Below are 14122 nucleotides of genomic sequence, written 5' to 3'. Positions count from 1 at the left end.
GCCTTTCTACCTCCCTAAACACTTACTTAAAAAGAAAGTTAAAGTCTTGATTATTAATGAATGTTTATTCTACACATTGCCTTGGATCAATAGAAGACCACAGCAAAAGAACATAAGCAAATAGTTAATGTTCAAGTACCCATACTATTTATTAAAGAATGCATGTGAAGAGTAATTTTGGGCACTAATTATCTCATGTAGTCTGAGTGCTTCTGGTTTCTTTTCCTTAAGGACAGACAGAATATGTTTACATTTATAAATTGCCTTCCTTTGATGACTTGTCAAAAATAGGAGTCTGTTCCCGGGTGTCGTCCCATTCCATTCCATCCTGACAATCTGCTACTTGTCAAGGCTGCACAGTAGTCCTTGCATCCATGTCCTGGAGCCCAGGGCACTACTGAGTGGACCAGGCAACTTGTGAAATATCTGATTGAACTTGGACTCCAACACACCATCTCAATGAGTCCAGCCGCTGTAAACTAAAAGCTTTGCTCAGCCAGTGGTCTTTTCAACTTTCAATACATTTTGATTTAAGGGACTTTGGCCTCTGATCATCTCATACTTTATGAGATGATATCCTGGATGTGCAGGGGAAGAATGAGACAGAACAATCAGAGAAGGCAGTTATGAAGAACACAAACAAAGGAAATAGGGACAGCCCATGTGTGATATCATGTTGTGATTAACAAAGGCAGATAAAATGTCTTAATTGGTGCTGTGTTACTTCAGTGACCTTCTGGACTGTGTGTCTCAGGGATGTGTTGTAGAAGTAGTCATAGAACATTTTATGCCACAAAGAATTCTGCAAATAAAATGTTTCCACAGGCCTCTGTCTATGCAACAACAATTATCTGTGATATAAGTATCAGAATATAAAATTTTTCCCTTGCAAATGGGCAAAGAAAAGCTGATAGGAATTGGTCTTTCTGGGTAGAATAATATTAAATAATGATTTGTTGAAAGATTTTTTCTTATTTTCAAGAAACATATTATTGCATAATATTAAGGAAAAGATAATAAAATCACCCGTAACTACTTCCACTACAGATAACCATTCTTAATATATTACTGTATTTCCTTCCAGTCTTTTATATGCATATATTTTATAACCCAGTTATAATTGTGCTGTATATAGTTTTATACCTTTTTTCTTTTAACATTATAAAATTTTTATGTTATTAGGTTAGGCATTGGATAGACTGTCATAAATCATTTAGTCTATTACCTATACTGGAAAATTTTGGTTGAGTTCACTTTATTTTTCTACTTAAAATAGTCCTGTGATGAATACGTTTAAATTTTTATTTTTTAAAAATTTCCTTTTTAACATGTACTTTATTATTCCTTTTGTATAGTTTCCTAAAAGTAGAATTATTGGGACAAAGGTTATAAATATCTTTAGAGCTCCTGATACATATTGACAAATTGTTTTCTAGACAGGTTTTTAATTTCTCCAATGTTCTGTTCCATAAGAAGCATATAGTAGAGCCCAGCAAGACAGATTTTTTAAAAACAAACATACTAGCAAGTACATACCAAGATACAGGTGGTTCTTTTCAGAAGAATCACCTTGGAAAGCTATACTTATTTAAATGTAGTTGACTTGGTACATGCTGTTACTTGAGAGATGTCCATGATTTAGACATAGAATACCACTACCCATTTGGGGTCTGAGTAATTTTTGGCTGTTTTCAAAAATTGCATGATCTGTTCTCAGAGAATAAGGACTTGCTACCCTTGAAGATAACAAAAGTTTGAATTACCAGCAAATAGCCCTTGCTCCTTTGCTTTGCCTTCCTCAAGGACCCTGCTCCTGCTGAATGCTGCTGTGACATCAAAGCAATGCCATAGAAAGGCTAGAAGTGAGGAGGAGAGGGACAATGTGGCATGTGCTGTCCTTAGCTCTACCCCCAGCTGTGTCTAAGTAACTGTGGTCACTTGGCTACATCTGATGCAGAGAACAAATTTAGCCCTGGAAGTGGGGGATTGGCATAGTATATTCATGAAAAGGTGATTTTATTAAAAGAAAAAGTTTGATTTTTCTAAGGAACGTGTTTTAATAGATTTTACTTGATGAGAAAGAGAATTACAAGGGGGTAGAGAGAAAGCAAACAAAGAAAATATTAATAATTGGGGAAATCCATGTGAAAAGTATATCAGTTATGTTATTCAATTCTTGCTACTTTTCCATAGGTTTGAAAAGTTTGAAACTGAAAAGATGAGGAAAACTAACATCTGTAGGGGAGGAAAAATTAATTTTCTTTTACCTTTCTGTGTTCTTGGCTGAGGCACCCCTGTATAACAGGACAGATTAATGGGAGAAAAACAAATTTAATTATGTATGTATGTATAAATATCTTTGAGGAGCCCTTCAAAGATATGGTAGAAGTGAGGCAGCTTTTATCTCATTTAGACAAACAATGTTTGTGTAGAATTGGCAAGGCAGAGGGGTGTTAGCTTGGGGTGGCAAATGGTAAAGAATTAACAAAGTTTATTTATACAGATTTCTTGGTCCTAGATTCTCTATCTTTGGTGATAAAGATTTCTTCTATCTTCCTGGTACAAGGAGAATAACTTTTACATGGGAGATTTATTTCTTGCTTTCAGGGGGACAGAAGAAGGTCAGAATGTCCTATCACTGGCCATTTCTTAAGTATCTATTCAAAATAATATGTCAATGTAGCATATTTTAGGGTGACATTCTGAAACCCTTCACATAATGAATAATACCGCAATTCCCTGGAGAATGATCCAGGAATGAGGACCGGCATCAAGGACCTGGCATCAAGGCAGATGTGGATCAGAACATACATGATTTTCATGTAATCATGGGTGATCTCCTCTGGAATTCTTCCTTTGGGTGTGGGGTTTCTATACTTGAACGATTTCTTAGAGCAGACTACTCAGTGACAACCCCCAAAATACACTTTGTGGACAGAATTTATCACCCTAATATAGACAAGTTTGGAGGAATCTGTTCAAATATTTTGGAAGACAAGTTGCCCCTAACATTAGAGATCAGCAGAGCTCTCTGTTCCCCACTGAGATGCTTCAGCAAATGATGGAGACACATGGGAAGCAGTGGAAGATAAAGGAAACTGAGCTTATTGAAGCATCTAGGGTGTGGACTAGCTACCCAAGGAATATATTCAAGTTGGTCTGATCATCAAGTGTTTAACTCTTCTCCTTTTTGGCTAATATGTCTTTTTTTGTTTGTTTCACTTAATGTCTTTGGAATGTTACAGAATAAAATCCAAGATCTCTTCCAGAAAATGGCAGAGAAATGTCATATATCTTATTATCACTGAACTTTTAATATCTGGTTCTTTTGGTCCATGAACCTCTGCAAAAATGATATTAGGAGATATTAATTTGAACCAAAACTTAAGAGTGGCTGTGTCAGGTTAACTTTTAGCTGACAAGAAAATATTTTCCAACATGGTAAAGGATGAATTCTTGGACTTTAATGTGCATACAAATCGCCCAGGGATCTTCTTAAAAACAGAGATTCTGGTTCAGTTGATCTGGAGAGGAACTTAAAATTCTGTACTTCTCTGGGGTGCCTGGGTGGCTCAGTCAGTTAAAAGTGTCTGACTCTGAATTTCAGCTCAGGTCATTATTTCATCTCACAGTTCTTGAGATCTAGCCCTGTATTGGGCTCTGTGCTGACAGTGAGGAGCCTGCTTGGGATTCTCTCTCTTCCTCTCTCTCTGCCCTACCCCTGCTCATGGTCTTCTCAAGATAAATAAATAAACTGAAAAAGACCCTCTGCATTTCTCATGAATTCCCAGGTGATGCTGATACTGCCAGTCATGGACCACATTTCAAATAGCAAGTAGAGGACAGAACAAGTCTTTGGAGTCAAAAAATGAATTAGCCTCTTTGGGTCTTGGTTTCCTCAATTGTAAGATGGAGAAAATGCATACATGAAATTCTTGTAAAGTTGAAATAAAATAAACATTTTGAAAGTACTTTGCAAACTTTTCTTTCTCTAACATTAATTTTTTAATTTTTTACTAATAGCATATTACTTCACGAATCCTTCCTCTGCAAAAACTTAGAAAGAAGGATGGGAGGCCAGGTGAAGTAAATTATGCTGCATTGTTACTATTCAAGGCTCTTGACACTAATGTGGAAACCATGAGCAAAATTCATTCTTATGGGCTATGTTGTTGAACCTGTTAAGAATTCTAAAGATTTGATACCTTGACATCTTATTGAAAAGCTATTAATATTGATTAATTTTTTATGAAGTTTCTTTTGAAAGTTTTGGATTTCCATTATATATCATCCTTCTTAAGAGCGACTAGAACATCTCTTCTTTCCCTAAACAAGCATCAGCCAAAGTAACCAATGGACATTTAGTATTGGATTGGAGAAAATGGTCAGACAGTGAAGCCATAATCTCATAATTGATATTATATTATTTTCAAATATAATCTTCAGGCACTGTGGAATGAGAGGACTCTAATTTAAAAAAAACAGAGATAAAGCAATTGATTAGCTATTGAATACCAATGAGCTTTTTGGAAGATAGTTGAGTAAACAAACCAGCAGTGCTAAGATTCTATCTCAATGAAAAACAAATAGTTATAGGACATAGAAATTCTTTTGGAAAATAAAATTAGTGTTAAAATTCAAAGCTAAGAAGCTTCGTTTCCTAGAGATGTGAGGATTTCTTTCTTTCTTTCTTCCTTTCTTTTTAATAATGGGAAAGTCTCATGATGGTGAGAAGTGATAACTGAACAGTAGAGGTAGTAGGATGGGAGGCTGAGCCCTTTGCCTTAGACTCCCATATTTGGCTAGACTCCAGTTCCCAGAGAAAGCAATTGTTTCCCTGTATATATTTATGAGAAAAGAACTCAGATGCCATGCCAGTATGAGTTTAAGAACAAAAAGGAGTTTCTTAAACTGTCTCTAATTGCCTACAATTGTATTAGTCATTAACTTGAGGGAAGGTGGTAGCAGTGATGGAGTTCTTTGGAGTGGAATAGGAAAGAAGGGGCTCTTTGATAAAGTAAGATGGTCCACAGGAAAACCAAAGTCTTATTTTCTTTCAAAAGTTAAAAATATTTATACCTTGCATAACTATAATGGCACAAATCTAACATACGTTTAAGATTAAATTAGTAACTGATACCTTTGCAATCTCTTTGTATAATAAAAAATTCAGCACTAGGTATGTTATTCTTTTTTCTTTTCATGTTGTTTATTGCCAATGTATGCTAAGATCCTAGCCATTTTTTCCATTATGAAAAAATATTACGTTTTCCTGTTTATTTTACTCTGTGTGAGTTCTTTCTTACTCTATCTTTAATCCCCTTTTTGGTGTCAGCAGGGGTCTTAAGTGATGGCTATTGACTCATATGTGTGTTTGTCACATTTAAGGGGAGGGGATATAAAGAATCCAGAGGAGAGAATAGAGATTTAAAAAAAAATTTTTTATATGTTTATTTATTTTTTGGGAGATAGAGTGAGACAGAGCAGGAACAAGGAGGGTCAGAATCTGAAGCAGGCTCCAGGCTCTGAGCAAGCATTCAGCACAGAGCCCGACACGGGGCTCAAACCCACCAACCATGAGATCAGGACCTGAGCTGAAGTTGGACACTTAACTGACTGAGCCACTCAGGCGCCCCAAGAATAGAGATTTTAATGAGATAATTCAACTGATAATATCAGCCATACCACATTTGACTTATTTCCATAAAGATTGAGAAAGTATATTATCACTTTTATAATTTTTTAATTTGCATGTATATTGTTTGTCCCTATCTATATAAGGTATGTGAATAATTCTTGATCATACATATGAATATAAACAAATACTTAGGTAGACCTGGTAAACCTTAGTAGATTTTCAAAGAACAAAGCAGATGAAAGAGGCAGCAATGGTTTAAATAAGCTGTTTAACTAAGTAAGTAAGTCGAATTTGAAAAAGAGTCAAGTCAAACTTGTTGAGAACATTTATTGCTGCCAGTCCAGATTAATGAAGTATAGAACACATTTATAAAGAAGAGCCAAGGGGAGCTCAACCTTACTCCTTTGGTTATAGCCTTTTGTTACTGGATTGTGACAGTTAGGCTGGTTGGAGGCCACTTGCCCCTTTTTCTGGGACATCTTGATGGTAGCACCTGCTCCCCAGTGACTAGCTTTGCTGCACAGTTTGAAGCCGCTTCAGTTTTGTTTTTTGCCTTCTGGCAGTTCTCAGTTTTTTTGTTTTTAAGAAACTATCCTCTAATTGGTATAGAAAGTCTTCAATTCGTCCAACCTAGAAGAAATGAACAAATACAATGAGATTTGTTGTTTTTTTCCCCCAGGTTTGTGTAGTTAGGAAAATGGTGAGGTATTTAAAATGAAATGGTGCATACAGATCCATCTTGGAACAGAATTGGCAGAGATGGATATGATTGAACATAAAGGTCTCCTTCTGTTTCCATTTCAGTTTCCTCTGTTTTAGGAACAAGAAGGTGATATGCAGTAGTTTGCTCTACCACTCAGTCCTATGTACTGCATATAGAAATAGGTAATATATTCATCCACTATCTTGTTTTTTTTAAAATTTTTAATGTTTTTTATTTATTTTTGGGAGACAGAGAGAGACAGCATGAGGAGGGGAGGGTCAGAAAGAGAGGGAGACACAGAATCTGAAGCAGGTTCCAGGCTCTGAGCTAGCTGTCAGCACAGAGCCTGACATAGGGCTCGAACCCACGAACCATGAGATCATGACCTGAGCCGAAGCCAGATGCCTAACCAACTGGGCCACCCCTCATCATCCACTATCTCTAATGGTCAGTAAAACCTGGGATTTAAAAAAGAAACAAATGGTGAAAAACTCCACCATTAACAAAAGGAAGAATGGAAAAACAAATCCACTCCCCTCAAAGCCAGAGATTCTAGCATTTATATGTCCCTGGCCAACTTGGGAGAAAAATGAATATTACACATTGTCTTAGCAAGAACTATTTCTCTTTTAAATCAAACAAAATTTTGAGAAAATACATTTTCTTACAAAATGCCATGCCCTAGGGAATAAGATAAAATAATGATATACAAAACAATAATTCTCAAATATTAGTCTTTCTCTGAAGAAAACTTAAAATTGTTCATTGACAGTGGTTGAATGTGTTGTGCTATTTTCACTATTTTCTTCTGCTAAAGACTGTAGAATAAAACAGTTTACATTGGGCTCTCATGAAACTCTGTAGATATAATAATTTGTACTTAGCCTTGACTCCTAGCACCTGCATAGCATATTAGCTTAAAATCACTCACTGAAAAGCCCATTGTCATAAAGTTAGCCCAAAGCTAGAGCACTTACTATTCAAGGTACACGCACATGTCATCTCCTTAAGATAAAAACACTTAAACTCTAGTTTTCCAATTTTGAGTTTTAAGTCACTTGATTTATCATTTAGGGTAATATCCAAAAGATAATTCTAATTGTCAAAAAGCATAATAAATGGTAGCATTCATCTATATGTCATGCCTAGGTCTTATATCATACGAGGTGATATATATTGTCCATTGGTTTCCTTAGGAAAATAAGACAATTTATTTATGTGAAAGCAATTCTTTTTGAAAACCTAAAATTACTTCAGGTAAATTTCTCCAAAAGCATGGTGTTATTTATGATGTCTGATCATTGCATCAATCATCAAAATAATTTGACAGGATATTTTTGGACTGTAATGAAGACAGTGAATTATTCTATGTAGTCCATACATTTATACTATCCAACTTACACCAAAATAATAAATAAAAAATTAACTTAGAGCACAATCAAAACAAATGTAATGGATAGCACATTACCATTACTTCAATAGTTGAGTTGATGACTCACTCATGTTTTTGTACTGAAAATGTATCATTTAAATCAAACCTCTCTACAATTAGAATGTTTGCAATTAGCCTAAATACAATTTAAAATTACAATCCTAACACACAAACTTTCTTCAATGATACAGAAACATAATTGTTTTAAAATATCCATGAGGTGGCTGTTGTCTTTTTCCTTTTTAAACTGTATGTATTAAAAGCAGTGTTGACTAACTGGGTTGTCTTTCATTAGAAAGGACAAAGAAGAAACATAAACTGTCTGGTTGAAACAGAGAGTACTGTTAAATTAAGCTGGAGGTCTAGGGTATATATATGTGCATGTCTTACCCTGGCCTATGTGTTTACCTCCTACCTGGTCTGTCTACATGTTATTCTTTCAACTCATTCTCCTAATGATACCTGAATGATCTTGTTAAAATGTAAATCTAGTTATATTTTTCCCTTGATGGAAATACCTAAATGGATTCCCAAACCCTTAACATGGCCTACAGAGTTCTGAGTGATCTGGTTTCACTCGCATCTCTAAGTCTGTCTCTATCTCTCCATTTGCCTCAGTTGTGTAGTACATCTTTCAGTTATCTGAACACAGCAGAGCAGTGTATTCTGTGCCCTTGATCTTCCTAATGCTATGCCATGTGATGGAATGCTCCCATTGGAAAACCCTTGAGTTTCCTATGGATTTCAGCATCTCAGGGACATCTTCGTGGATAATCCAGACCAGGTTGGGTCTCTCAGTAACATATTCCCATTGCAGCCCACTCATCTCCTTGCAAATTATTTATGTATATATGCACACATATGCACACACACATATACACACATATATATATATACACACACACACATACATACATACATATCTTAATTGACTATAATGATTTATTTAATATCTGTCTTACCCTCTGGGTTTTCAGAACTATAACGCAGAAATTAGGTCCACATTGCCCACTATTCCTAGCATCTAGAATATGGTGGACCATCAATAATCTTCCCTTCTGATAACAGAGAAGACATTCAGAAACCAATTTGTTTTTCCATATTCAAAGTGATGTCTGGTATGGAGCATATCAGAAGGCTTTCTTATCTCTTACAAATTAAATAATCACCATTTTCATGTGCCGTCATTCTATTATCATTGTTTAGTTTTGAGAGTCTCCAGGCAAGATGATAAGGTGTGGTCTTCATACTTGAAACAGACTGAGGTTGAAAGGGCACTGGGTAAAGAGAGTCAGGAGAGTTGAATGCTGCTCATGGCTTGTAACCCTTGTGGCTTTATAACCTTGATCTCTGACTCTCAAGAAGTCACTTGGTCTTTCTGAGCTTCAGTTTAACCAACCTTTGGTGAAGAAAGGGTTGGTCTGGATAATTTCCAAGGGCACACCAAGCCAAAAAATTCCATGACTTGTACTCACATCAGGTTAGTTTAGTCTTACATAAGTCCTTACATTTTTCAAATCACAAGTTATTCTCTTAGATTATGCCATTAGATGAATGACACACTATGCAGTAAAGTAAGTCAATTTTAGCTTCTATACTTTCTGAAGTGTAGGAGAGCTGCAACATGTTTTTAGTAAAGCTGGTTCTTTATTTTCTTTTTTTAAGTCAAGGGAAGAAAAATGCTGGTTGAAGAGAAAATAGATTCATATAACTAAGAAGAACAGATTGCAAATGATAGAAATTTCTATAAAGCCCTTAGGGAAATAGAACACAAAGAAATATGTAAGCATGTAAGGAAGGAAATGAGCCAGTTTCTGGAGCAAAGGCCTTATTAGACTTCCTTTTTGGTACAGAATCTACTTGCTTAACTGTATCAGATAGTCTACTTGGTTATTCTGGGTCTAATTTTCCCATTTGCAAAATGGGAAGATAACATTTTCTTATGTATCTATGTGCCAATGCTAACTTGGCTTTACAGGGATATGGACATCGGACAAGTGAGCATGCAAAGAATTCTGGGATATCAGTTGATCGCAGGGACTGAAGGTGTCAGTGAGAGGGCAGATTCTCACCTAGCTCATGGCTATCAGTCATAATCCACATCAAAGAATAAGGAAATTATCAACTAGTTTCTCAGGACCTTTAAATCTTATACAGAAAAATCTGTCAGCCGTGGTTTAGTGTAGATTCAAGAAGTTCAGAATGAAGATACCTATGCAACTCTGAACGAGAAGACAGCTTAAGAAGTATAGGAGATCTTAAAATTAAAACTCTAACTTATAATGCCAATGAGAGAGAAATGTGGAGGTAACTAAACAGACCAATTTAAATTACAAGAAAACTAGGGGTGCCTGGGTGGCTTAGTTGGTTGAGCGTCTGACTTCAGCTCGGGTCATGGTCACACAGCTCATGAGTTCAAATGCTGCATCAGGCTCTGTGCTTGGCCTCGGAGCCGGGAGCCTGCTTCAGGTTCTGTGTCTACCTCTCTCTCTGCCCTTCACCTACTCGTACTCTGTCTCTCAAAAATAAATAAACATTTAAAAAAATAAAAAAAAATTACAAGAAAACTTCTAGTCAGCACAGATTTCAAAGGGAGCACATTTGTTCTTTCATGCAAATATTTATTGAACATTTACTATGTGCTTGGCACTATAATAGGGTGATAAGAAAAAATATCAAGACATTTGTTTATGAGGAAATCATATTCATGTAGAAGAGAATTAATGAAGAAATGATTGCAATAAAGCATAACTATTTATGTAAGGATTATGTACAAGAAGTTCTACTAGCAAAAATGTCAGAACTGAATTTTTTTTAGAGGAATGAATTCTATTTGAAGGGATATGGATGTGCATTGGTGGAGATAGGAGCTGGCTCTTTGCCAGGACAAGAAGTAAGTTCCAGGCAGAGGAAAGGGCATCCATATGAACGAGGTTGTGACAGACTTGACAGTGATAAGTTTCTTATAGCACGGATGTGGGCATCCGGGAACTAGGAGTAGAGATACATACAGGAGGAAATAGTGATTGGGATTAGCTTGTACAAAGTTGAAAAATATTTAGCCATATGGTTAGAAAGTAAATCTGGTAACATTACATGAAGTGGAATGGAGCCAGGGAAAGTGATGGCAGGCGACCCAAGTAAGGGACAGGTGCTACAGAATATGGAGAATACTGTGCGGGCCTGAATCAACAACTTAAGGGACATTTAGGAACTAAACTCTATAGACTTGATGAAAAATTCTGCGTTGGGACAAGAGGCAGTCAAAATTAGAAATGATTGCACAGTTTCTAACTTGAGATAATGATGATATTTTAATGAGATATGAAATAAAATTAGATGAACAGTTTTAGGGAAAAGAAATGAGCTTGATGAGTGACAAATATAAGAAATAGAAAAAAGTTCACATAATCAGAAATTAATAAAAAATGGATCTATAATAATAAATTAGTAGTAGGCTAAAGGTCAGAATGAAATAAAACTCCAAATTAAAAGAAAAACCAACAACTTCTATTATGTGAAAAGCATTCTAGTAGTTATAAAGTGCTAAGAAAACAAGAATGATGCTTTCAGTTATTCAGAGTAAAAAAATGATTATTACAGAGACACAGTATTGGATCAAAGTCAGATATATCTTGTTTGGAATTCAAGCTCCAGCATTTTCTTGTGTGAATTTGTGCAATTTTATCTAACTTCTTAAAACCTAAGCTTCCTTTTTTGTCAATTGCTTCACAGGATCTTAGTAAGATTAAATTAGACAATTTATGGAAATTATTTGCATAAGTCTGAAGCACTATTATTTAATAGTAGTGTTAATACTTGAATCTGGAAGTATATGCTTCGTAAGTAGAAAAAACAACTAAATGAAAAAAAAATACAAAAGTGAAATAAAATAAAAATGTAAATAACTTTAATAGACACTTCGTTTTTTGCCTCAACTCTGTGAGGGGTGCTGCCTCGGTAACTGTGCTAATTGTAGTGGCCATACATTAAAGTCTTGTGATCAGGTCTCAAAATTCAATAATATAAAAGTCAGAATTCAGAGGGGGCAGAAAAGGGAGAAGAAAGATGAGTTTCTTATAGTCCATATTAGCTCATTGTAAATAAACAGTATTTTGTGGTGGCCTCCCTAAATACAGATCTGATTTTGGACAACAAGGTGTCTGTCTCATGGAAGCAAGCTAAGTGTTCACTGATGGATGAATGAATAAAGACAATGTTTTACACACACACACACACACACACACACAGAAGAATATCATTCAGCCATAAAAAAGAAATCTTGTCATTTGCAACAAAGTCATTATACTAAGCGAACTCAGTCAGAGAAAGACAACCAATAAGTCAGAGAAAGACAACCGAGGTTATAGATACAGAGAACAGACCGGTGGTTGTCAGAAGTTAGAGAAGTTGGGGGGCACCTGGGTGGTTAAGTGTCAGACTCTCAGTTTGGGCTCAGGTCATGATCTCGCTGTTTCATGAGTTAGAGCCCTGCACTGGATTTTGCTTTGACAGTGCAGAGCCTGCTTGGGATTCTCTCTTTTACCCTCTATCTCTGCCCCTCCCCAGTTCATGCTTGTCTCTGTCTCTCTCAAAATAAATAAATAAACCTAAAAAAAAAAAAGTTGAGAGGTAGACGGGCAAAATAGATAAAGGTTGTCAAAGGAACAAACTTCTAGTTACAAAAAAATAAGTCATGGGGATGTAATGTACAGCATGGTGACTATAGCTAATAGTACTATACTGTACATTTGAAAGTTGATAAGAGATTCGATCTTAGAACTCATAACAAGAAAAAACTTAAAACTATGTGTGGCAATGAATGCTAACTATACTTACTGTGGTGATCGTTTCATAATATATATGAATATCACTGGGTTGTATATCTAAAACTAATATAATATTATATGTCAATTATATCTCAATAAAAATATGAAAAAATCCCTTTCAAGTAAAATGTATCTGTTTCAAAGGAGACAAATGCTTTTATGTCTTCTCTGCTCAGGTCATATCACATCTGGGCTATCATGTGTGGTTGTGGGTGTACCAAGGGTCTGACTCCAAACTGTATGAAGAAAAGTTGAAGAATCTGGAGGTCTCTAATATGAAGAAGGGAATCATAACAGGAGTCTACGGTGTCCAAGTATACCAAGGTTGTTATGTGGAAAGAGTGCTATGTGGAATTAGAGGGTAAGTTTGATTCTTGATTCTTTTACTCATCATGTGACTTAATTTCTGAACTTACATTTTCTCATCTCTAGTACAAATAACAAATTTATGGGGCACCTGGGTGGCTCCGTTGGTTAAGCGTCCGACTGGCTCAGGTCATGATCTCACGGTTTGTGAGTTTGAGCCCCACTTCAAGCTCTGTGCTGACAGCTTTGACAGCCTGCTTTGGCTTCTGTGTCTCCTTCTCTTTCTGCCCCTTCCCTGCTCACACTCTGCCTCTCTCTCTCTGTCTCAAAAATAAACATTAAAAAAATTTTAAATAGGGGTGCCTGGGTGGTTCAGTTGGTTAAGCATTTGACTTTGCTCAAGTCATGGTCTCAGAGCTCGTGAGTTTGAGCCCCGTGTCAGGCTCTGTGCTGACAGCTCAGAACCTGGAGCCTGCTTCAGACTCTGTGTCTCCCTCTCTCTCTGCCCCTTCCCTGCACTCTCTCCTTTCTCAAAAATAATTAAACATTAAAAAATTAAAAATATCAAATTTATAATGATAATCATCGTCTACCTCACAGGGTTTTCATGAGGATTAAATGGTTTGATGTTTGTGAAAAGCTTTTCATAAATGGCTAAACCACCCATGAAGATTATAATGGCAGTACATTGTGTAGTGACTAGTGACGTAGTAGATTCTCAGTAAATATTTTTTGACTCAGTGAATAACTAAGTGAGTCATTAAATGGGTGAAAAAGTAGATATTATGTCTATATTAGATATTACTGTTTTTTTTTCACAACTGTCTAAAAATGAAAAGGACTTTAGGGTGAGGTATGGCAATCCCCATCACAGAGACTGGAGATCACATATTCGATGACTGTCTTGGAAAGCATGAAATATTTGTGAATCATGTATGAACTAGGGGTTGAATTTAATAATTTTAAAAATCCACTCCAGCATTAAAGGACTGATTCTATGATGTTCAGTGTGGATTGGATTCATTCTACAGAAATGTGCTCCATGCAAGGACACGTTGCCACTTGCCTGGACCACATGGAAAAGCGGTACGGAAATGAGAGGGAGCCAACAACTTCTATTGTAGTTTTGTATGTACTGAAAGGTACTGAACTGGCTAATATAAACACCCACAGATACTGGGATTCTCGAGCCTCCCCTATGTCCCATTTATAAA

At 36.1% G+C, this 14122-nt stretch overlaps 1 protein-coding gene across 2 annotated transcripts in view; it reads right to left on the bottom strand.

Moving 5' to 3' along the window:
• Positions 1-5947: 5947 nt before the first annotated feature.
• The window catches only part of SPATA16 (spermatogenesis associated 16), a 224994-nt gene continuing 216819 nt past the window's right edge, over positions 5948-14122 (bottom strand). For both annotated transcript variants that reach the window (XM_029939862.1, XM_029939861.1), the window contains exon 11: positions 5948-6268. In XM_029939862.1, coding sequence (XP_029795722.1) covers positions 6146-6268 — 123 coding nt within the window. In that variant the 3' untranslated portion in view covers positions 5948-6145. The remainder of the gene's footprint in view (positions 6269-14122) is intronic.

The sequence above is a fragment of the Suricata suricatta genome, chromosome 5, assembly GCF_006229205.1.
Source record: "Suricata suricatta isolate VVHF042 chromosome 5, meerkat_22Aug2017_6uvM2_HiC, whole genome shotgun sequence".
Classification (NCBI taxonomy): domain Eukaryota; kingdom Metazoa; phylum Chordata; class Mammalia; order Carnivora; family Herpestidae; genus Suricata; species Suricata suricatta.
This window is presented reverse-complemented; position numbering and strand designations above follow the sequence as displayed.